The 25,284-nt window shown below is 43.8% G+C and overlaps 2 protein-coding genes across 2 annotated transcripts in view; one reads left to right on the top strand and one right to left on the bottom strand.

Annotated features, from left to right (window-relative positions):
• Positions 1-12,934, top strand: part of PDE8B (phosphodiesterase 8B) — an 84,758-nt gene extending 71,824 nt beyond the window's left edge. The window contains exons 19-21 of the mRNA XM_034773388.1: positions 3,133-3,300; positions 10,205-10,334; positions 10,951-12,934. Coding sequence (XP_034629279.1) covers positions 3,133-3,300; positions 10,205-10,334; positions 10,951-11,066 — 414 coding nt within the window. The 3' untranslated portion in view covers positions 11,067-12,934. The remainder of the gene's footprint in view (positions 1-3,132; positions 3,301-10,204; positions 10,335-10,950) is intronic.
• A 223-nt stretch (positions 12,935-13,157) lies between these two features.
• WDR41 (WD repeat domain 41) overlaps positions 13,158-25,284 on the bottom strand; it is a 34,258-nt gene continuing 22,131 nt past the window's right edge. Inside the window, exons 10-13 of the mRNA XM_034773389.1 lie at positions 21,175-21,296; positions 20,115-20,203; positions 17,443-17,576; positions 13,158-14,744 (exon numbers count right to left, since the gene is read on the bottom strand). Of these exons, the coding sequence (XP_034629280.1) occupies positions 14,592-14,744; positions 17,443-17,576; positions 20,115-20,203; positions 21,175-21,296 (498 nt within the window). The 3' untranslated portion in view covers positions 13,158-14,591. The remainder of the gene's footprint in view (positions 14,745-17,442; positions 17,577-20,114; positions 20,204-21,174; positions 21,297-25,284) is intronic.

Genomic DNA, 25,284 nt, shown 5'->3' with positions numbered 1-25,284 from the left:
GGGTTGGTAGAAAGGTTTAACCAAACCCTCAAGGCTATGATAAGGAAAGTGGTAAGTCGGGATGGGAAGGATTGGGACACCTTACTACCCTACCTTATGTTCACTATCCGGGAGGTACCTCAGGCCTCAACTGGGGTTTCCCCATTCAAGTTATTATACGGGCGTCACCCCCGTGGCATACTAGATATCACCAAAGAGATCTGGGAAGAGGAACCCAATGAGGGGAGAAATATAATAGAGCATGTAATGCAGATGCGAGACCGGATAGCCTGGGTTACCCCTATTGTACGGGAACATTTGGAGAAGGCACAGGAGGCCCAGCGAACCCATTACAATCGCCAGGCAAAAGTGCGCCAGTTCCAACCAGGGGATCGGGTTATGGTGTTGGTACCCACGGCAGAAAGCAAGCTTCTGGCCCAATGGCAGGGGCCCTATGAGGTGGTTGAACCCGTGGGGGAAGTAACCTACAAGGTGCAGCAGCCAGGACGCAGAAAACAATAACAGATTTATCACGTTAACCTTCTGAAACCCTGGCATGCACAAGACGCATGCACAATGGTCCAAAAAGACCTAACCCAGGAAAACAAGCCCTCCAAACAGGTGAGAGTGTCTCCCGATTTAACACCAGACCAGAAGAATGAGGAGTCTGAGATGATCTTCCGGAACCAAGATGTGTTCTCGACAAAACCGGGTCAAACAACCGAGACATATCACCACATCGTCACGAACCCTGGGGCCAGAGTAACAATGAGGCCCTATCGGGTGCCAGCGGCAAAAAGGGAGGAAATAAAAGCAGAAGTGTAAAAAATGCTGGAGTTGGGGATCATCGAAGAATCCCACAGTCAGTGGTCCAGCCCAATTGTGCTGGTGCCCAAACCTGATGGCACCACAAGATTTTGCAACGACTTCCGGCGATTAAAGAAGTATCCCAGTTCGACGCATACCCCATACCTCACATAGATGAGCTAGTGGACCGTCTGGGTAATGCCCAGTACTTGACTACCCTAGACTTGACAAAGGGGTTCTGGCAGATTCCCCTTGCAGAAGACACACAGGAAAAGACTGCGTTCTCTACACCAGAGGATCTTTTTCAATATACTGTCCTCCCTTTTGGACTACATGGGGCCCCAGCTACCTTCCAGCGCCTCATGGACAAGCTATTACGCCTGCATAATAGTTACGCTGCTGCCTACTTGGACGATGTGGTCATTCATACCCCAGACTGGGAAACCCACCTGGAGAAGGTGGAGGCAGTCCTCGATACCTTCAGGCGAGCTGGCCTTACAGCAAACCCTGCCAAGTGCGCTGTAGGTTTACAGAGGCCAAATATCTTGGCTACATTGTGGGAAAAGTTCTGGTAAAACCAAGTGAGCAAGTTAGAGGCCATCCAAAATTGGCCCCGACCAAGTCGCAAGAAACAAGTCCGGGCGTTCCAAGGTGTGGTGGGGTATTACCGACGATTTTTCCCCCACTTTGCCACAAGGGCAAGCCCCCTGACAGACCTAGTGAAAGCCCATGGACCTGAGATGGTCTGACGCAGGTCACCTGACCTGGTGAGATGGTCTGACGCAGCAGAGGAAGCATTCACAGACCTACGGACTGCCCTCTGCAGTAACCCCATACTGATAGCCCTGATTTCACCAAGGAGACGGTGCAGACGGATGCATTGGAAGTAGGGTTGGGGGCCGTTCTATCACAGATGGTCGGAGAGGTGGAACACCCAATTCCATACCTCAGTCGGAAACTCCTTCCAAGGGAACAAAAATATGCAGTGGTGGAGAGAGAATGCCTCGCTGTAAAATGGGCCATGGAAACATTGCGCTACTACCTGCTCGGACGCAGATTTGTCCTCGTGACCGACCATGCCCCTCTTCAATGGATGCAGCGGAACAAGGAGAAGAACACAAGGGTGACCAGATGGTTCTTATCCCTCCAACCTTTCCAGTTCCATGTGCAACACAGAGCAGGGAGCCGTCATGGCAACGGCGATGGTTTGTCACGTGTGCACTGTCTGGCATCCCAAGCTGCCCAACCCCTTGGCGTTGAGCAAGGGGGAGGGATATGTGACAGACCGGGACCAGTGGGATACAGGAGTCTGGTAGAGGGCAAATATACTGGTCACTGAATGAGTAGTTTTCTGTTCCCTAAGTAACCAGAGCAGGGGCTGCACTAGAGTAATCAGGAACCTGCTAGAACCAGTTAAGGCAGGCCAGCTAATTGGCTCCAGGTGTCCTAATTAAGAAGAAGCTGCTAGAATCAATTAAGGCAGGCTAATCAGGGCACCTGGGTTTTAAAAGGAGCTCGCTTCAGTTTGTGGTGCGAGTGTGAGGAGCGGGGAGCAAGAGGCGCAAGGAGCTGAGAGGGTGTGCTGCTGGAGGACTGAGGAGCACAAGCATTATCAGACACCAGGAGGAAGGTCCTGTGGTGAGAATAAGGAAGGTGTTTGGAGGAGGCCATGGGTAAGTAGCCCAGGGAGTTGTAGCTGTCATGCAGCTGTTACAGGAGGCACTATAGACAGCTGCAGTCCACAGGGCCCTGGACTGGAACCTGGAGTAGAGGGCAGGCCCGGGTTCCCCCCCCAACCTCCCAATTGACCTGGACTGTGGGTTCTTCCAGAGGGGAAGGTCTCTGGGCTGTTCCCCAACACACATGGTGAATCTCTGAGGCAAGAAAATCCACCAATAAGCGCAGAACCTACCAAGATAAAGGAGGAACTTTGTCACACTGGGTTCAAAAAAGAATTAGATAAGTTCATGGAGCATAAGTCCATGAATGGCTATTAGCCAAGATACTCAGGGATGCAACCCCATGCACTGGGTGTCCCTACACCTCTGACAGCTAGAAGCTGGGACTGGATGACAGGGGATGGATCATGGGATAAATTGCCCTGTTCTTTTAACTCCCTCTGAAGCATCTGGCTTTGGCCACTATCAGAAGACAGGATATTGGGCTAGATAGACAATTGGTCTGACCCAGTATGGCCGCTCTTCAGAATCTAGAGTACCATGTATCTAATTGGAGACGGTGCGCATTTATTAGAAGTGTTTCAGAGAGGAATGAAACGATGATGTGTTTATACTTGTTGTTAGTACAATGTTGCCACCAAACTGTGACCGACTCCCTCTGTTACAGAGTGAGGGCAGTGACTGTGAATGTGCACCCAACGTAAAGAATTTTCCAGAGAACCAGACACTGATCAAGCGCATGATGATAAAATGTGCAGATGTAGCAAATCCTTGTCGCCCTTTAGAACTGTGTATTGAATGGGCTGGGAGGATTTCAGAGGAATATTTTGCACAGGTATGTCTTTTTATTATTATTTGAATACATCTTATTAGCTCATACACAAGTGCACACATACCATCCACTCTGTGCTAGTCACTTCAGAGTCCATCTAATATTCCTATAGATTCAAAATAGAAATGTTTTTAATCTACTTTTCTTCCACTACTAGGATCTCGCTGTTTCATACGAGAAAAGTATGCCCACATCTAAACCTTCAACTATTCATGACTAAGGCTCCGTGTTTGTCACAGATTCTGTGACTTCTGCACCAGCCCCGTGTGGCTGGCCCAGGAGCCGCCCGAGGAGCTCAGGCAGCCCCCAGGCCAGTCGCACTGGCTGCTGCTGGGCAGTCTTAGGCCCCTCCCCCCAGCCCCCACCAGCAAGAATTTTGGGGGTTGGGGTTGGGGCTGCTATTCACCTGGTGGCAGCTCCTCTCCCTCAGCTCCCCTAGCTCCACATGCAGCCTCTGCCGGCAGCCAGGCACTGCCCCCACAGCTTCCATTGGCTGCAGTTCCCAGTCAATGGGAGCTGCAGAACTGGGGCTTGGGGCAGCATGTGGAGCTAGGGAGCTAGGGCCACTGCTTCCCAGTAGCTGGGTAAGGAGCCTGCCCCAGCCCCACCAACCCCCTCCCAGCACCCACGCTCCCCCTTCCCCCGGGCCGCAACTCGCCCCCGAGCACCTGCACCTCCTTCCCCAGCACCCACAGTGCCCCCCTGGGCTGCACCCCCTCCCCAGCTCCTGTGGCATCTCCTGAGTCTCCCCCGCCTTTCCCTCCCCCCGTTTTAGTCATGGGTAATTTTAGTAAAAGTCATGGACTCATAGACTCATAGACTTTAAGGTCAGAAGGGACCATTATGATCATCTAGTCTGACCCCCTGCATGCTGCAGGCCATAAAACCGTCCCTACCCCTTCCCTGGACTCTGCTGTTGAAGTCCCCAATCCTGTTTTAGGTGACTTCAATCGGCAGAAACCCTCCTGCTAGAGATCCCTGCCCTATGCTGCGGAGGAAGGCGAAAAACCTCCAGAGGCTCAGCCAATCTGCCCTGGAGGAAAATTCCTTCCCGACCCCAAATATGGCGATCAGTAAGACCCCGAGCATATAGGCAAGAGTCTCCAGCCTGACCCCTGTCAGCCATTATACAATTTACCTACCATTTCTTGGTTTTCCTTGACTACTATGTTTTACCATTAAACCATTCCCTCCATAAATTTATCTAACTTAATCTTAAAACCAGACAGGTCCGTCGCCCCCACCGTTTCCCTCGGAAGGCCGTTCCAATATTTCACCCCTCTGACGGTCAGAAACCTTCGTCTAATTTCAAGCCTGAACCTCCCCACGGCCAGTTTATATCCATTCGTTCTCGTATCCACATTAGTACTAAGCTGGAATAATTCTTCTCCCTCCCTCGTATTAATCCCTCTAATATATTTAAAGATAGCAATCATATCCCCCCTCAGCCTTCGCTTTGTCAGACTAAACAACCCAAGCTCCTCTAGTCTCTTTTCATATGACAGGTTTTCCATTCCTCTGATCATCCTAGTGGCCCTTCTCTGCACCCGTTCCAGTTTGAGTTCATCTTTTTTAAACATGGGAGACCAGAACTGCACACAGTACTCCAAATGAGGTCTCACCAGCGCCTTGTACAACGGAAGCAGGACCTCCTTATCCCTACTAGATATACCTCGCCTAATGCATCCCAAGACAGCATTGGCTTTTTTCACCGCCACGTCGCATTGTCGACTCATAGTCATCCTGCGGTCTACTAGGACCCCTAGGTCCTTCTCCTCTTCCGTTACTTCTAACCAATGCGTCCCCATCTTGTAACTAAAATTTTTATTAGTTATCCCCAAATGCATCACCTTACACTTTTTACTATTAAATTTCATCCTATTCCTGATACTCCAATTCACAAGCTCGTTCAAGTCTCCCTGCAGGATATCCCTATCCTCCTCCGAATTTACAACGCCTCCCACCTTCGTATCATCCGCAAACTTTATCAGCCTACTCCTGCATTCGGTTCCGAGGTCAGTTATAAATAGATTAAATAAAATGGGTCCCAAAACCGAACCTTGAGGCACTCCACTAGTAACCTCCCTCCAACCTGACAGTTCACTCTTTAATACGACCCGCTGCATTCTCCCCATTAACCAATTTCCTATCCACCTCTGGATTTTCATATCGATCCCCATGTTTTTCAGTTTAACCAATAATTCCTCATGGGGTACAGTATCAAATGCTTTACTGAAATCCAGGTATATTAGGTCCACCGCATTTCCCTTATCTAATAAATCCGTTACTTTCTCAAAGAAGGAGATCAGATTCGTTTGGCACGATCTGCCCTTCGTAAAACCATGTTGTAATTTATCGCAATTGCCACTAACCTCCAGGTCCTCAACTAGTTTCTCTTTCAGAATTTTCTCTAATACCTTGCACGCTACAGATGTTAAACTAACAGGCCTGTAGTTACCCGGATCACTTTTTTTCCCTTTCTTGAAAATAGGAACCACATTAGCTATTCTCCAGTCTAACGGGACCGCCCCCGAGTTTACAGATTCATTAAATATTATCGCTAATGGGCCTGCTATTTCCCGCGCCAATTCCTTCAATATTCTCGGATGAAGATCGTCCGGTCCCCCCGACTTAGCCCCATTAAGGCATTCAAGTTTTGTTTCTACCTCGGATACGGTAATCCCCCATCCTGAATGCCCCTCTGTAGTGGTGCTAGTATCCCTAATACCTTCATTGGCCTCATTAAACACCGATGCAAAATATTCATTGAGATATTGCGCCATGCCTAGATTGTCTTTAATCTCCTCTCCGGCAATAGTCTTCAGCGGTCCCACTTCTTCTTTCTTTGCTTTCTTCCTATTTATATGGCTGTAAAACCTTTTACTATTGCTTTTAATTCCCCTCGCTAGGTCCAACTCTACACGGCCTTTGGCCTTTCTCACTCTATCTCTACATTCTCTGACTTCGGTAAGGTAAGTTTCTTTACTAATCCCTCCCCTCTTCCACTCTTTGTACGCTTTCTGTTTTTTCCTAATCGCCCCTTTGAGTCGGTCGCTCATCCAGCTCGGTCTAAATCTCCTGCTTTGTAATCTTTTTCCCTTTTTTGGAATGCAGGCCTCCGACAGCTCATGCATCTTTAACTTGAAGTAATCCCAGGCTTCTTCTGCCTTTAGACCCATTAATCCGTTTGCCCAATCCACTTCCCTTACCAGTCCCCTTAATTTGTTAAAATTGGCCTTTTTAAAATTATAAACCCTAGTCTTTGACTTAATTCTGTTACTCCTCCCATGTATTTTAAACCGAATTAGCTCATGATCACTGGAGCCCAAATTGTCCCCCACTACCACTTCCTCAACGAGGTCCTCACTACTTACCAGAATCAAATCTAAAATGGCCTCCCCCCTCGTCGGTTCAGCTACCACTTGATGAAGGAATTGATCAGCAAGCACATCTAGGAACATCTGAGCCCTATTATTACTACTAGCGTTTGTGCCCCAATCTATATCTGGGAAGTTAAAGTCCCCCATAATTACACAGTTTCTATTAGTAATTACTTCTCTAAACACATTAAATAGTTCCTTATCCATATCCTGGGTCGATCCCGGCGGTCTATAGCACACTCCGAGCACTATCCCCGGAGAGGCTCTGGTAGTCCTATTACCCAGTGTGAGTATTGCCCAGACGGACTCTGTGTTATCTAATCCATCAACTATTATTTCTTTACAGCTTATTTCACTATTGACATACAATGCCACCCCCCCACCTTTACCTTTGTTCCGGTCTTTCCTAAACAGCGTGTACCCCTCCATACCTGTGTTCCAGTCGTGACTGCCATTCCACCAAGTTTCCGTTATTCCTACGACATCTGGTTTCAGCTCTTGGACCAAGAGCTCCAATTCCTCCATTTTATTACCTAGGCTTCTGGCATTGGTGTATAAACACCCTAATGTATGTCGTTTAGCCTGTCTCCCATTCGTAGCACTATAAGTTGCGGGCCTCCTTGCGTCCGTCCCCCCTGTCCTTCCTATGTCCAATCTCATCTCCCCGGCTATGTCTCCTCTCATTTTACTCACCTTTTCCATACTGGAATCTGGCGTGGAGATTAACTGTGCATCTCCCAACCTTCTCCCCAAACTTCCTAGTTTAAAGCTCTTTTGATAAGATGAGCCAGCCTCCCTCCCAGAAGTCTATTTCCTTCCCTACTCAGGTGAAGCCCATCCCGCGAGAACAGGTGTCTGTCCCCGAAAGCCTCCCAGTGGCCATACATCCCAAAGCCCTCCTTATAGCACCACTCTCTTAGCCAACTATTTATTCTCACAATCCTATCAGCCCTTTGCTGCCCTTCCCTCGGAACGGGCAGAATCCCACTAAAGATAATCTGAGCCTCTATCTCCTTGAGCGTCTTCCCCAGCCTAGCATAATCTCCCTTGATTCTCTCTAACGAGAACCTGGCCGTGTCATTCGTTCCTACATGAAGGATTATCAAGGGGTTCTTACCTGCTCCTTTTAGGATCCTTTTCAACCGCAGGTCCACATCGCGTATCTTTGCGCCCGGTAGACAGCACACCCTTCTGTTCTCCGGGTCCGCCCTGGTCACAGGCCTGTCCAATCTCCTCAGTAAAGAGTCTCCAATTACATACACCTGCCTTCGCCTGGCAACAGTGCGATCTAGTAATCTAGTCTCTAGTCCCTGTATTCCTGACCTGTGCCTGTTCCTATCTTCCGTTATGCTCCCCCTTGTGCCTTCCTGATTCCTCCCGGGGCCCAGAATTGGTGCTGTCTCCATCAACTCCTCCCCTCTCTCTCTCGGACTAGCTGCTCTTCTCTTCTTCCTCACTCTCCCACCTTCAGCCGCCACCTGCTGCCCCTCCACCTCGCTATCCAAACACTCGAACCTATTCCTGAGTTCTATTCCCCCCTCGCTGGCCCTTCTTTTCCTTGGCCTGCTTCTCACAGTCACATGCTTCCACCTCCCATGTTCTCCCCCTTCCATTCCCCTCTCACCGTCCTCTACCTGCGCTGCAGGATACTCTCCTTCAGCCCCTCCTTGCCTATTCTCCATCAGCTGCTCAAACCCCCGCCTAAACTCCACCAGGGTATCTACCTGCATCTCTAGCCCCTTAATCTTTTCCTCCAGTAACACTATCAGGCGACACTTCATACACACATACCTGTGTTCCAGGTCCCCTGCTAGGACCATATACATACCACAGCTTCCACATGCCACCATCTGCATTCCGTCTGCTCCTGCTGCTTGGCTCATGCCGGCTGCACTCCCTGCCCACAGCACCTGTGGACTCAGAGCACACACCACTCTGTGCCCTCCTGCCTCCCCCCTTACCTCCCCCCGCCATGAATTTTTGTTTATTGCCAGTGACCTCTCCATGACTTTTACTAAAAATACCCGTGACTAAACGTAGCCTTATTCATGACCTGCCTGTAGCACCAGTCTGAGTTTAGTATTAGGTTAGCAATGTGAAACTATTTGGAGAGCACTTTTACACTTCAATTGTTCTACTTTCTGTTATCATCTCAGTCCACCTAGTCCAAGAGATAATTACTCATCATGTTACAATCGCCAATCCTGTTTCCACAGTCCAACCACTCTTCCAGATGAAGGTAGTAGAGTTGAATTCTGTGTCTGCAGGGAGATCTTAGTGTTCAGTAGAGGATACTTTTCCCTCTGTCATACTTGAACTAATATCTCAGCATGGGGTTATGCAGTACTATGTGATTGGAGGTGTTGTTTTTCAGATATGATGCAAGACCAACCACATGTGATCACTAAAGTTTCCATGGTAACCTTCATAAGAATAGGGACATGAGTCCTGCTTTCCTTCCTAACTTTCAATGCCATTATGCCTCCTCCAGACACTTCCTGCAGTTTCCTAAAAATGAAATGCTTTTCAGTTCCTCCTCCAAAGAACTGTGGACTATTAAAAAGCTGTTGGGTTCCACTCCACTAGTGGCAACATTTCAGCGGTGAGAGAAGTGATCTCTCATCCCAATCTCAGTGTTGGCTTTAGCGTAAAGCACTTAAATGACCGCTGTAGCAATGCAAAATATTATTTACCATGTGTGATTTCCCAAATAGTGTGCTCTAGGAAACAAAGAGCTGCACGGGAGACAGATGGTTGATACATTTCAGCTTTCAAAATCCAAATGGGAGATATGGCACGTGACAGTTCTCAGAATGTTTTGGCATTCTGCTTCCACTGAGTGAAGCCTCTGGATACTTTCTAACCCTAACTCTTAACATGGACTTGTGTTGATTTAAAATATTATTTAAAAAAAAAAGTACCATGAAATAAAGACATTACAATTTAATTAGTATTTACTATCATCATGAGGTAGCAGCCGACTCTAGCTCTAGGTGCTTGTCTGATCTGTCTTAATACTATTTATTTTTATAATTATAAAAATAAGTATAATTACACTTAAGGAAAAGGGCAAAAGAGAAGAGGGAAAAGATTTTCCTATTCGTATCTCTTCTGTGCACCATGGACAGAGCTCTGTAGTGGGTCTCTAGCTAGGACTATGGAATAGGGCATGGTGGCTAGGTCAATACAGCAATGACAGCGGGGCCACACAATGAAAGTGGCAGGGTTAGTAACTTTATTATAAGTAGATTTGTTTTGGTTTTTTTCCCCCTACCAAAAAATAAACATGATCCTCAAACTAGTAGATTTTAATCCATTTTAACCAAGGACATGGCAATTCCTCCCCACACCCTCAAGGAATCAGTCACATTAAACTACTAGTTAGCAGTTTTTGTGTTCTGGTGATTGGCTAAAGAACCACTTATTGTTTTGGTCTACTTACAAATTCACCTAATCCTCCGCTTGTCTTCACCCTAGGACGGCAAAGGCAAAGCTTTAAAGGCTAATATTAGCTTTGTTTTCTACAGACAGATGAAGAGAAAAGACAGGGTCTACCAGTTGTAATGCCAGTATTTGATCGAAAGACCTGTAGCATCCCCAAGTCTCAGATATCCTTCATCGATTATTTTATAACAGACATGTTTGATGCCTGGGATGGTAAGAAGTTCTAAATTTTCTTCCTTCTCTGTTGAAGAGCAAATCCCTGTTACAAACTCGATATTATTCTCTCATGAATTATCTCAAGCCCTGTTCCTTCTACTGTTTTCCATTTCAGTAACTGTGTCAATTCTGAGTATGCAGGAGGATCTAAATATTAGTTGTGTAAATTGCATTATTTATACTGAAATTGAACTTTATTGTAGATAATTTCAGAGAATCAAGTACTTTTAAAAATAAAACATTTTATTCACCTTGTTTAATGATTTAAGATGAAAATAGGTTTTGGGTTTTTTTTTTTTTTTTTAACCAACTTTTTCCTTTAGCAGAATATTTCTTCTCGGCCAATGAAAATTAAGATAGCTCTTCCTGTTCATGTACCAGAATCATTGATAAATCAGCCCAGTCGTGCTGTTGTTGTGAAAACAGCGCAGAATCTTGCCCCTAATAACACTATTTAATAGTAGTGCAACAAGTAAAAGGATGGCAAGGTTACACTCAAATTACCTGCCAGATTATAATAGTGTAAACATTAGGCCAAGTAAGGCTGGTGCGATCCTTCTGAACACTGCTGTACAAAGCTGAGCTATGCTATTGTTCCTTCTGTCCATTGCAGCATTTGCACATCTACCTGTTTTGATGCAACACTTGGCTGTTAACTACAAACACTGGAAAACATTAGATGAGTTAAAATGCAAGAGTCTCAGGCTTCCAGTGGAGAACAACAACTGAAGCAAAGAGAAGAAAACCTCTTGATCTACCAGTCACACTGTGAATCATTTACTAAATTAGATACAAGAGGCATTGTGTCTCCTTTAATATGAACTTACAAACTCTGCAGGAAGGAGAAAATATTTTACTCCTCACTTTTAAAATGCTCTAAATTCTACAAAAATGTTTTTCATCAAGGTATGTAACTGGAGATAAAGAAATGGTCTTTGGAACTAGCCTTTCAAGGCAGAACAGGTATTTCTAAAGCTAATTTGTAAAGTTTGTTTTAGTGCATTTGTTAAATCTTGTAACTGGTGCAATTTTATTTAGTGACTAAAATATACTATGTACAAATGGCTCTCCTACAAAAGTGTAATCTGTTCACCTGTGAAATGCAAACAGGTTATTCAAACACAAAATACAGTAAAAACCACCACAATTTGGCATAAATTTGCCCCCCTTACCGTAAGTAAAACTTTTAAAGAACTTTATTTCTAAAGAGAAGCTCTAGAGTAGAAAAAGTGAGGCTTCACAAATAGTTTCAAAGCCTACTGTTTTTAGAGAGGAACACTGGTCTAGACTGCCTACAAACTGTAACCGTTTGTTATTAATCAAACATAGAATATAATTTTACCTCTGTCATATTGCACAGATCAACCTGTTTCTCTCCTTTCCCATATAAACTCTTGATTGTTATAATTAAATCAGTCTAATTTAATTACATTTGCTATATAGAGGGGATTTATCATGGTTCATATAATTGGTGCGATTCACTCTTTTCTCTGACATCATACAGAGGTTACCAGGAGACATTTTGTCATATTTTACATATAAGCCAATACAGCGTGGGATTGATCAACAAACTTTATAATAAAATGTTGGTTGTACACATGGTCACTAAGATTTTATTAAATCTAAATTTTATGGACACAAGGCCATATGTTGTGATATATATATGAGTATGGACATGTAGCTTTTTAAGAGTTTTCAGGTTATAAATTATAACAGCATTATAACTTGTGCTTTTTCCCCCTCTAATAGAATATGCTGTTTTATTAGATGATGTAAAAAGTATTTCAAAAGATGTAAATACGTTAGAAATTGAACATAGTATTTTCATTAGTTTTAAAATATGAAATTTATGGTAACGCTTCCAAAGCACAAATGCATATTTTTATACATCTCATTTTAATCACTACTTTGTGCAAACCCTGAGTTCAGATTTTAGACTTTGTTTAATACTAGCAAAACAGCTAACAGCAGTTACTGATTTTTAACACTGTGCACTCCAAGCTGCAGTCAAGAGTTGCAAGCTGTGACTTTATATAAAGAGGTAGCGCATTGCTCATAGAAAATACAGGACTTTGGACAAGCTCTATACCTCTATTTTGTGCTGTATCAAGTAGTAAACCAGGTAAAAAGAAAACAGACCTACTGCTATGGAGGAAAAATGATAATGATTGTAGTTTACTGCAGGAAGCTTACATAATGTGCCAACATTTTTTCTATGTTTTGTACCAAGTTATGTAAACAAATGGAAACAACATACAATTTCCATGCAGAGAAATGTATATAAGCTATATTTTTGTTAGAATTGTAATAGAACCTTACTTTTGTCATAGCTGAGGCACTTTGCTGTGTATTATAATGCTGCATTGTGTATATTTGAAGAATGGTGTTTTTGGTGAACTGTCTATAGTCATTATCCCCATGATGTACGACTACACAAAGTTTTAGCTCTGATTACATTTTTTCCCCAATGGATTTTTATTCAAATAAGTTGACTTCTAGGTTTTATACTGTAAAATGTTTGCTCTTCTCATTCTTTCATTTACAAGCAAGTGTTCTGGTAATGGTTATATCTTGAACCAATTATATGCTAAACGATTTGACTCTTGTAGTTTCTGTTGGAAAGGGGGAAGATCTCCCATGAAACTTCAAAGTGTGTCACTTGAACTCAGTTTATTAAATACAATATCAGTTTTCCGACTACAAATGTTCTGTATAAAGATTTACTTCAACTTCTGATTGTCAAATTTTATACCAATTTCAAACTCTTGCACTATTGTAGGAAATGTTAACTGTTGAAGAAATAAAGCTCAACTACAGTTCTGTTCATCTGAAACTTTAATCTGCAGTCAATATTAGTTGTAAAACTCTACACTCTTTTCCCAACACGTGAATAAACAAAAATTGGGGTTAGGCAAGGTAACTAGTAGTGGAATTATGACCTTGTGCAATAAAAGCTTTAGGCCATGTCTACGCTACCACTTATGTCGACAAAACTTGTCACTCACCCTTGTTGGTTTTTTATTTCTTCTGTCAGAGCTTCCCCCTGCTGGTTTTACCCTAGGAACGAGTGGCCTGGCCCTTATGCTTTAATTGCACTTACTGCAGCCTCAACTAGGCTAAATCCAGAATTACAAACTTTAAACCTCTCTCTTGGCTATCATGCTCTGAAAATAGCTGCCCCTGATTCAAAAGGAAGAGATGATAATCGAAAAGCTATGGCTCTGCTACTGCTGAAAGATGCATGACCACCATGCCCTAAAAACCTGTTTTTAAAGCTGCTGGGTTTTCTTCTGTGCTTACTTCTACTCCAGGGCACTTTCAGTGTAAATGGATTTAAAACCAACAAAGAAAAACTCCCCCAGATTTCTCTACTGCTGAACAAGCCATTTCCAGTCTGTTGAATATGGAGGTTCTCACATTCTAAAGAGCCCAGAGGGATTGCCAGTGTTTTTATTCAAGTCAAATGAACTGAGATGATGAAAAGACTAATCTAACTTGTAACTATACTTCATATTAAACACATAAATGTTACATAAGCCATCTCAGGTGCCTTAATCCCCACTAAGGTCACAACTACTGTGAGCTACCAGCATCCTTGTTGTACTAAGTTGGCGAAAAAGTGCCTGGCCATTTCTTCTCATCCCCTACTTTTGTGCACATTATAAATACTTAAACTACTAAAAATCATCCTACCTCACAGCATTTGTTTATCAATTTCTGCACACCTTTAAACCCAGACCACCAGTCAGAAAAGCCATCTACTTCTGCCTTTAAATAAGGGATTATATAAATGAAACCTCTAATTAGTCTTCCTTGGCCCCACAGTGTGGTTGGCTCTGTGAGAAAGTGAAAATCCCAACAACAAACTGCTTCAGTTATGATTCAACCAAGAATTTTAGCCTCTCTCATGCTGATCTCCATCCATGTTTCTTTAAAAGAAAATTATGGATGCTAACAATCAATTATAATTAATACAATTACTTTCAATGGCTTAAAGAATAAACATGGCACTTCTGCTGAAGCAGCAGGCCCCTGTTTCAAACATGCAACATTCTCTTTTGGTTGTATAGAGTACTAGCAATTAATAATTCAAAGAAAGGGAAAATACATCACCTTTATTGTATGGCATTTAAAAGGGAAGGATAACAATACATGTTATTTTCAATATTTAAACTTTTCAAATAGCAAAATTTCCTTTACACACATACCTAACATACACACAGCTCATGCACATCTACCTCTTATTCAATCAAGTTAGAACCTAAGCTGCAAATCATCATTTTGCTCTAATTTCTGAAATAATGTTAAGCTGCGCAGTCTAGACTCTCTTTCTCCATCTTTCCACAAAATAATAAGGTGGTCAGCAGAGCATGTCACCAGGCCAAGTTCACTAAAGTACAGGAACATCTGCAATGAAAACCATTAACATGATCATGCTGCACATGTAGATTTAGGCAAGTTGCTTATTTTCAGCTTTGTGTGAGACGGATCATCGGGGATCCCACAATATTTCTGTTTAAATGCAGAATAATGTTTTCCACATATGTGAGATTTCATACAAAGTTTTCCATATCATATGTAAACTCTTTGATACTAAAATGTGAGGCAGAGATAGCAGAAAAAACAAGCTGTGTCACAATAATAATCTCAGGTTCTTATATAGCATTTTTCATCAGTAAATTTCAAAGCATTTTAACAAAGGTCATTCCCATTTTACAGATAGGGAAACTGAGGCCCAGCAATGAAGTGACTTGCCCAAGATCACCCAGCAGGACAGTGGCAGAACCAGGAAAAGAACCTAGGTCGCTGGACAGTGCTCTAGCCACTGGGCAACACTGTCTCCCACATCACATCAGGGCCTATCTCAATGGGCTGGGGGACCTACACATCACTAGCGGTCATACAATAAGTGAGAAGATGGCAACTTCTTCAGGCAGCAAAGTGTGCCTAGCCAAGGCAAACACAGATTGACACAGGAAAGTGGCCCAGCCAGAAATGCTAAAGAATGGCAGAAAGGGAGTTTACAAGATAATTAGGGCTGACAAATGGTGCTACTGGCAAGTATACAGCGTGAAGCAAGGGAAGCCCCTCAAGACCTCTCTTCATGGACTATCAACAATCTGCCAACAGTCAAGAAGCAACAAACAGTAAAAGGAACCAGGAATGGCAAAGCAGCAGATGTCAAACTGTCATAATATGAAAACAATTCAGTTCAGCAGTCAGAGGAACATGTCATGAGGCACAACTATCTCACAGTTGGAATATCCTGATTCCTCAACTGATTAGGAAGATTCTGTCCTGCAGAAGCATTCAGCCAAAGGAGTCTGTCACAGCCTGCCTCCTCCAGGAACAGCCATAGCAAAGTTACCAACAATGGGGACTCTCCCAAGTAGAAATACGTCAAACCCACAGCTTTGGATATCATGTTCCACTGGCAACTTTCATCATGCAGGCTAGTTTTCTATCTTAAACAGCTCCAGTTTGCTTGGAGTTAAAAATTTCCCCCATGCAAAATGCTGCAGCAAACAGATCCAGCAATCTGGATAAAGTCTATTGAAGAACAAACAGTTGCATAGTGGCATGGGGGTATTTCAGTGATTGATTCACATGCACTCTCCGCAGGAAATGGCTGTGGCTTGCTGTGAATTGGATGTGGCTGGAGTTTTTAAGCAAATGTGAATTTTTGCATGAAAATCAAATACAATCATAGGAAAACACTGTTTAGAGCATAAGGTACATTTTATCCTTGGCTTTGTTTTGTTACAAAGATGCAAGTGGGACAGCAGCTCCTGGATTTGCATGTTATGCCAGGAAAAACCTCACTTCCAGAATTAAAGGGCTAATAATATATTAATTGCCATTAAGTGTGGTTACACTAGACCTTCTCAACTATGGTGTAAAAAAGAACGGTCTTCTACATAATGACTGCCCCTTCCTTATTCTCTACCTTCTTTCCTGTTTGTAAAGATAGCAGGGAACATAAGAACGGCCATACTGGGTCAGACCAAAGGTCCATCTAGCCCACTATCCTGTCTTTCAACAGTGGTCAATACCGGGTGCCCCTGAGGGAATGAACAGAACAGGTAATCATCAAGTGATCCATCCCCTGTCACCCATTGCCAGACTCTCTCTTCTGGTTATAGAAAGGTCCATCCCATCAACTAGCAGGAAATTCCCCACCCCTACTGCTGACAATTATATATTTTAATTGTTTTATATTAAATCCTTGTTGGTGATAGATGTGGGATGGAAGAGGCCCTTTAACTAGGTTTTCTACCTCCCCAACCAACTCTTTCTTCCCCAGATACATAACGTTTCTTTCTTATGCTGAAATTCTGTAACAAGAAATAGATACCCTTGTTGGTGGTCATCAGACTGCAGAACCATGAAGACACAAGAAGGTGCAGGTATTTAAAATAAATCACTAACATTTTACTGGGCAGATAGCATGGAGTGATACCTGATTTAAAAAGGCAGATATAAAACATCACACTGTATACATGAGGGACATTTAACATTGCTTTCAATCAATAGCCAAAAGAAACATTTCTGTAAATGTTTATGGTTGATGAATGAAGAAAGGATTTTCATAAATCTTACAGCACAGAAGGCTGCTTAACAGGTTTTATGTATTATAGCCCCCTGGGTTGGAGCCTGGAACCTGCATATCCAGGTTCCCAACGCCAGTTTCTGAGATCTTCTGAGGACTCAAGTAAAGGTTACCTAAGAAACCTGATAATGCAGAAAGTGATATTTTCTATGGCTTCTATTTCTACAGCTCTCCTCTTGGAGCTGTAATTGTTTTAATTCTTATCTAGATTTTGCACCAGTGGATTTGACTTCTCTCACATTGCACAATAAATCTAGACATTATTTTGCCCCAGACATCTTAGTGATGTTCTTGGGGTTTCTCTTTTTTGAGAAACTTGCTGTGAACCACACAAGGCCAAAGCGCAGGCCTCATGCAGAGCTGCAGCGTGACAATCAGATTCCCAGTCTCCCGAGCCATCTAGTCAGAAATTACAGATGTTTAAGAAGAAACATTACCAAAATTACAGCATTAAATAAGATTCATGTTTTGTTTCTCTTACTAAATTCCACATACCTGCACGGCTGATGAATGCCCAATCAAATCACCAATAAGCTCCAAGGAATATGATGTAGTGCTTTCTTGCACTTTTTTAGCAGTTTGGCTTGCTTGTTTGTTGGCCCTTCCAAAGCCCCACATGTTGAGAAACCCTGGGACACATATAAAGGAGAAAATCCTTCTTTCCATTTTGGCAAAGGCTTGTATTAATATTTGATTAATTAAACACTATACTTACTTAGAGGACTATGGGATAGTCACTTAACTCAAAAAAGACAACAGATGATGTGTAATAAAACATTTCTGCAGCTGCATTAAGACCACACACTTCTTAAATCAGTGGGTAACAGAAACTTTAGATGCTGTCCCCCTTAGCAGGCCTGTCATGGCAGACAAGTTAAATTACCCGTTTGGAATGTAACTGGGATGAGACAGTGAAGAAGGTTTAGCACAGAGAGAAGCTGCCCAAATGAACCCAGGAGACAAAGGTGTATAGTGCAGTGCTATGAGGCTTACCTCTACTCTGTGCTGCCTAAATTGATTGGTTGTCCTTAAATGGAACGGAAAGGGAGGAATGAGGCACTGATCTCTCTCCTCAGTGACGTGCACAAACACATCCATGTTTGTAAATAGCTAACAAGCTCAAGTTTCTGTTCCTGCACTATCCACCTATATATTCTCCTTCCTACTGAAAACTATCACCCAGAGGGACTTGAGGACCAAAAAGCTCTTGTCAACTGCTCCTCCAGGACTGCTCTCACCAGCTGCTGCTGCTCCCAGATATCCAGAAGCAGCTGCAAATTCAACTTCCCTAGGTTATAAACTTAAGCAAGAAGGGGCAGGAAACTCCATAATTCACAACATGGACATAATCTCTAGCCTTGCTGCTGCTGTTTTCCCCACATCCTATATGCACTCTCTCTTATCCAGGCTGATTCTCTGTAGGCTAGTACTCATTTATGCCCCAGTCTCCAAAAGACACTGGGTAAATTGTGTAACTGTATTGACAGAATTGAAAAGATTGGGTGTCATCTATCTATAGACCGAAGACAGGGCTGGATTTAGGGGAAGGCAACCCAGGTGACCGCTGGGGTGCCAGGTGTGGGGGACGCCGGGCTCGGGGTGCGGGTTTTGTTGTTAGCGACAAAAGGGAAAATAGAATGTTTGAAGTCAAATGTTTCAGATATTCCGTATGTGAATTCATTTTTCACCAACTTCCTAAAATGTTCTGGACCTTTGTAGAATCGTGTGGAACCTTCCAGACTTCCTGAGAACTACATTTTCCTTGAATCTCCTAGAATGCTGTCAGCCATGCCCTCATGGGAAAATAAAGGGCAGGGCATCACCAGTCCGTCATTGAAATATAAGAACAAAGTGAAGTGAGAGCCCAGGTGTGACACTGTGAACTTTGTTTTATTGTGTAATTGTGGGGGGAGGGTGCCAAAGACTCTCCTCGTGTGGGGTGCAATATGGTCTAGGGCCAGCCCTGACTGAAGATGACCCAACCTATACTTTCTCACTAACCCTTCGATCAGCCCAACAAACACACTGAACAAGAAGGGTGACAAATTGGAATCCTGTATGAGAGAGACGACACGACAAATGACGCTCTGGGATCACTCAGAGAAAAGAATAGAGCAGGGATCAGCAACCTTTGGCACACGGCCCGTCAGGGAAAGCCCCTGGCGGGCCAGGCTCGTTTGTTTACCTGCCACATCTGCAGGTTTGGCTGATCGCAGCTCCCACTGGCCTCGGTTTGCCGCTCCAGGCCAATGGGGGCTGCAGGAAGCGGCGCGGGCCGAAGGATGTGCTGGCCGCCCTTCCTGCAGCCCCCATTGGCCTGGGACAGCGACCCGCAGCCAGTGGGAGCTACGATCGGCCAAAACCGTGGATGCGGCAGGTAAACAAACCGGCCCAGCCCACCAGGGGCTTTCCCTGGCAGGCCACGTGCCAAAGGTTGCTGATCCCTGGAATAGAACAACTCCATCTACCCCCCCACCATGTAGCCCCATGTAGCATGTGGCATCTTCACCTGCTCCTGATTATAAAAATTATGTACCTCCTATATGAGAACATAAACAATCTTACATTATATAATACATCATGTATTGCATCACAACTGAGCAACAGCTCAGATTTTGAATACTGAGTATAGAATATTCATAGTGAACTGTTTCTAATCAATACAGAGAGTAAAAAAAAAGTATTCAAAAATTAAAAATAAGTTAGAATGACTCTCTGAGGAAGCTGTGATCTGCTGGTGAATATTCTATGAACAGAGAAACAGGCTTAAATATACTCACTCAGTTTCAGCAAAGACCCTAAGGAAGAACAAATACTAGAAGGGGAGTCTGTGTGGTGGATCTCTGCAACCAGATGGAACCCCAGTGACTTCAACCGGGCTCCTCACTGTACAGGGGGCTACCTGGCCAGAGCTCAATGCAGGAACTTTGTAGGTGAGGCTATGCATACCAGCTGACTGAAAGTCTTGAGATCTTTGCTTATAAATTCCGGGGGAGAGTGAATAAAGGAAAAACAACATTTTCTGTGAAAGCTGCCGGCATGTCATTGTTTCATTTTTTTATGCTATGCTCAGGAGCTTCTAGTTTTGTATGGTCAATTTTGGGATCCACAGGTGGGTGGGTATTTGTTTGTTATATAACCAGTTCTCTCTGGAGCTATAGACAAACCTGTTGGAACAGGCTCAGCTGGAAGCTGCTGCTTTTCACGTAGCTCCCAAATGCGAACACTGCCATCTTCTGAACAGGATATCAACTGCCTGTCCAACCAAATGAGGAATTATATTGACACAGAGCCAGCATGGATACATATTAGCACTGCAGGTACAATAAGTCCCCCAAGATTCTACCCAGTTGTATTACCAGTAACTCTTAAGAATTATTATTTAACATGATGCTGAGAGATCTCTTGCAAAAGGACAAATTATAGTGAACTCAGGAAAATTAGTATAAAACGATACAAATTTGCAATCCCATCTAATGCTTTTAAAAACGTACTGCTTTATAAAAACAAATGCAAGCTTTGATCTGCAAAGACTAATGCATGTGTGTAGTCTTAACAACTTTAACCATGCAAGTAATCCAATGGAGTGAGTCTATTCACTGCTTAAAGTTAAGCACAGTGCAAGTGTTTGCAGGATCAGGGCCTTATTTAACCTTCTGATAGACAGCTCCATAAAACAATAGTGGAGAACGGCAACATAGCTATTAGATAGAGATATCCACAGCAACCAGCTGTCTTGTCTTAGCTCTATTTTGATGGATTTGTAACTCATCTGTAAATATTAAGCTCCTGCTAGACACTTGGCACTAAATGACAAAGACTGGGAGTGATTATTTTCTGTTCAATATTTGTTCATTAAATTAATTAGGCTGGTTTTGAGCAACAGAAATGTTTAAATGAGTTTGGCATGTGGCTTTGTTTTGCTTTATTAAAAGCAAATGTGAAAAGATATTTCCATAATGTAGACTAATTATTTTGCTAGATTTGAATTTAAAAAAGCAAAAGGAAGCTGTGTACTAAGCATGCTGAATTCTATTATTCCACTGCAAATTATAATGGTGTATTTTCAAAACAGAAAACAATGTTATTTCTTATGGCAGATCAAGCCAAAGATCAGGTACCCTATGCTGCCTTGGGAAGTTAAATGTAGCTTTGCAGGTTGTCCCTAGCCACCTTTCTGAGCCTTGCATTTCTTTACTGCATTACAAAATTTACCATGACTTGTACCTGTTTGGAAGTTTTGCAATGTGCAATACAATGGAGTCATGAGCAGTTCTCTGGCAGGCAATCACACGCTTCATTTGAAGGTTATAGACATATATGCCCTTCCCAACAGCAGCAAACACACACTGGAAAGAAAATTCAATAGAACATCATACAGATACAGACATAAAACTATTACTTTGTGTAATAGATTTCCAGTGGTACTATGACATTATAAAGCCACTGCTACTGGGCTCAACCTATTCTTTTAATCTGCATTAATGCACTGCCTTCTGCAGTATAAAAAATATCAAACGATTGGGAAAGCTTTGACACTTCCTGGATGAGAGAGGAAGATTGCTTAATGGGTAGGAGATCTTACATATCATCGCAACAAAATTAGTACAGCATAAAAATGTTCTTGTAATTACATTTGAATTCCTCTGTATGCTGAATTCCAAGTTGGCTACAGTGATATAAAAAATTCACAAAGCACAGCAACTGTTTCTTTTATGGAATATTTTTATTCAAAAATGTGTTAACCGATTGTGATAGGGTGTGCTGCCCACCCGGGTCCTGCAGGGAAAGCTGCACAGATGAGTTACTGCAGGGAATGGACCTTGGCTGCTGTGTAGAGGGTCCCTGAACCAGAACCTGGAGTATAGGTTCAGGGCCGGCTCAAGGGTTTTGGCCGCCCCAAGCAGCCAAAAAAAAAAAAAAAAAAAAGCCGCAATCGCGATCTGCGGCGGCAATTCGGCGGGAGGTCCTTTGCTCTGAGCAGGAGTGAGGGACCGTCCACCGAATTGCCACCGAATACCTGGATGTGCCACCCCAAGTATCTGCTTGCCAGGCTGGTGCCTGGAGCCGGCCCTGATAGGTTAGGCCCGGTGGCACTGTGAGACAGTGAAGCAGAAGACTGCCTGAGACTGCTGGAGAGCAGGAACCTTGATGCACTCCTCCTGGAAGGGGAAACTACAATAAAGACCTGGCCAGAGGGCTCAGTCATGCAGAGGACGCTGCGGTTCCTGGAGCAAGAGAGGGGTTGTAGAGGAGAAACTGATGGGGTATAACCACTGGAAGGAGCATTGGCCTTCCTGAGTTAATCCCAGAACCACCAGGAGGCAGCACAGTCCACCGGTGAGTAGAGAAACACATCACAAATTGATGGGTAACGTGGGCAGGATGGTCACCTCCAACACAAGGGATCAGGAATGGACTGTGCCTCACAAGATCCCCAGGTGAGGGGCAGAGAGACACTATAATGCGATTGAACCCTGCAGCAAGGGTACATAACAGAGAGAGAACCGCTAAAGGAAGGCAAAAATGAAATGCCCACAATACAGACTTTCTTTGCTGCGGGAAGATGTCCCCTACTATGGTGCATGGCAGAATTTCTGCTCCCACAGTGGGTAGATAAGAAGCAACGGCGATAGGTCCCTGTTATGTGGGGATAGATATTAGAGAACCAGCAGAGACTGTGTGAAACCCAAGTGTATTTACAAGACTGTATGGTGCAGGTAGCTTGTCAACAGCAGCAGCTGTACAGAATCCCTCAGGAAAGAAGCAGGAAAGGTGCTCCAGGACTAGGAGGCCAGAGGCCCAACCCCAAAGTGTTATGGCTGTGGGAGCAGGGGGCACCTGAAGAGGGCGTGCCCCTATTTGGAGGGAAGCAAAGAGCCTTACTAGGAGACAAGGACTAAGGAGAGGGCCCAGGGAACACCACCCAATAAGTGACTGGGCTGGAGGAGGACCTGCTTTTGGTGTGGGAGAAAGGGCTATATAAAGAGGCATTGACCTCACAGGGGAAAGAGAGCCCAGAAAAGGGCAAGGGACTGAGGCAAGAGAGAAAAGAGACAGAGGCCCATAAGGAGCTCATAAGAATAGTGGAGAAGCTCAAGAGGCAGGTAAAGAAATGTGAGGGGAAGAAAGAGCCTCTGCATTAATTACTGTCCTCCCTGGAGGCCTAACACTGAGATGAACCACAAAACAGTGAGAACTCAGAGCCTGGGAGCAAGGAGGACTCTGAGGGGGTGGTCCAGGTGAGAGAGAAGCTGTTAACTGCAGAGCAGGCCTGGGTGGAGGCTGCACAGGACCTGCAGTTCTATCAGGAGAAACTCAGAGATGCTATGGAAGAAGAAGATAAGTCTCTGACCATGAGCTACAGCCTAAGACAAGAAAGGGATGACCTGAGAGCCCAGCTGCAGCAAGCACAGGTAGGTGATTTAGAGTAGAAGAAAACCTGCCCACCCCTGGTTTGCAGCTTTGAGGGGAGGGTGTGTGATGAGGTGCACTCCCCACACTTGCCTTGCAAAAGCTGAATTGGGCCAGGTGGATCCAATCATCTAATTAGGCTGCGTGGGTGGGGGGGAGGAGAGCTTTAGGTGGGATGCAGCTACTTACAGAGAAGCTCACCTGTGAGGGACAGGTGGAGCTTTTGTCCAAGAGAGGAAATTAGAAGCAGAGGGGGCTGCAGGGAGAAGGGGGGTTTATAGTGATGAGTTACCTAGAATTATTCCCTGGGGGGAGGGAGTAAAGAGACTGGCAAACACAGAGGAGGGGGGGAAAACTAGGAGGGTTGGAAGTGGCTCGGGGAAAGGCAACAAGATCCAGGGAACAGACCTTGGCTACTGTGTAGAGGGTCCCTGAGCTGGAACCTGGAGTAGAGGGTAGTTCCCAGCTTCTCCTGCCTGCTGCTGTGGGAATGGCACTGAGGCAGTGAAGCAGAAGACTACCTGAGACTACTAGAGCACAAGAACCTTGATCCACTCCCACAGAAGGGGAAACCACAATAGTGACCTGGCTGGAGGACTGAGTCACGAAGGGGCTAGGGCGTAATGGCTTACTTTCAACTCTGAGCAGCGATGAGTAGAGCAACCCATCACACCTGCCTAGGCCAATTCTAGTTTAAAAGTACATGTAGAAAGAAGAAACTCTAATAAGTAAGTTTAATATCTCAAAGAGCAAGAAGAACTTGTACACAGGACCAATTTGTATAAACTATAAACCCTAGCAACAGCTCTGGAGTTGTCATGCACAAAAGAGATTATTTATTCAATTTCACTGCTGGCTTTATCACCAATGATTTGACAAACTTTTCTTTCCTCAATAAAGTATCTGAATGAGTTTGCAGGAAAACAATATGTTCTGAGGTATCTTAATACCATTTTACCTGAACTATGGGGTTTGGGCCAGTTTATTTCAACAATTTTTTTATCACTATTATTCTTTATTTATGTTGTGGTAGCATCAAGAAGTCTCATTAAGGAAAATGAGCCCCAGTGAGCTGGGCTCCTATAATGAAAGACGGTCCCTGCCCCACAGAGCTTCCATGTATTGCAAAGGCTGGAAGCACTATCGTTACAGCAGTTATATTATCTTAGAGTGTAGGGGTGCTGTACAACTACTAAAACATAACTGTACAGTTTCCCCTCATTATGTAATGATGTCTGGTTTGCATAATCACTGTATTCCACTTGGATGGCAGCCATTATTAGCTATAGGGCAGTATTCTGCAGAATCACTTTACAATTATTCTCAATAAATGTACTGTGAATAGACAGATCTGTCTGGGAACTTTTTCCCAGTATTCCCAGCTGGTCTTGTAAATTTGGCAGAACCAAGCAATTAGACCTAAAGTGGCCATTTTGTACCTGTTTTACCTTCCTCTCTTCCAGCTGATGAGTACTGAGATCCTCTTATGTTTCCCCTCCAGCTTTCCCACTCTTGTACCTCATAAGACAGAACATTCTCACAAGCTACTATAGTCCCTCTGGGTCCCATACCCAGAAACAGTTACCCATATAGAGATGCTTCCTCACTCAAGCCAAATAAAGCACAGATAAATAAAGAAAATTATTTTAAAAACAAAACATCAGGCTGCATAACAGGGAAATACTTTTTGTTTAAAGTATTTAAAAACCCTTTTGACTATTTCTTTCAGGCCAAATCTTACTCGCCATGTGAACTGTGCAGTTGACTTCAATGAGGACTAGCTCTGATCCTTCCTCTAATCCATTTCCTCCTGTCTACAGGCCAGCAAGTTTCTCCTCATTTCCACAATAACTATGCTAGATTTGGATTTATATTGGTTACCTCAGCCCCTCCCTCCCAATTTAATTTTGAAATTCAAATATA

The sequence above is a fragment of the Trachemys scripta genome, chromosome 6 (assembly GCF_013100865.1).
Source record: "Trachemys scripta elegans isolate TJP31775 chromosome 6, CAS_Tse_1.0, whole genome shotgun sequence".
NCBI lineage: Eukaryota > Metazoa > Chordata > Testudines > Emydidae > Trachemys > Trachemys scripta.
The sequence above is the reverse complement of the archived record's forward strand: the minus strand, read 5'-3'. Positions and strand labels throughout refer to the sequence as shown.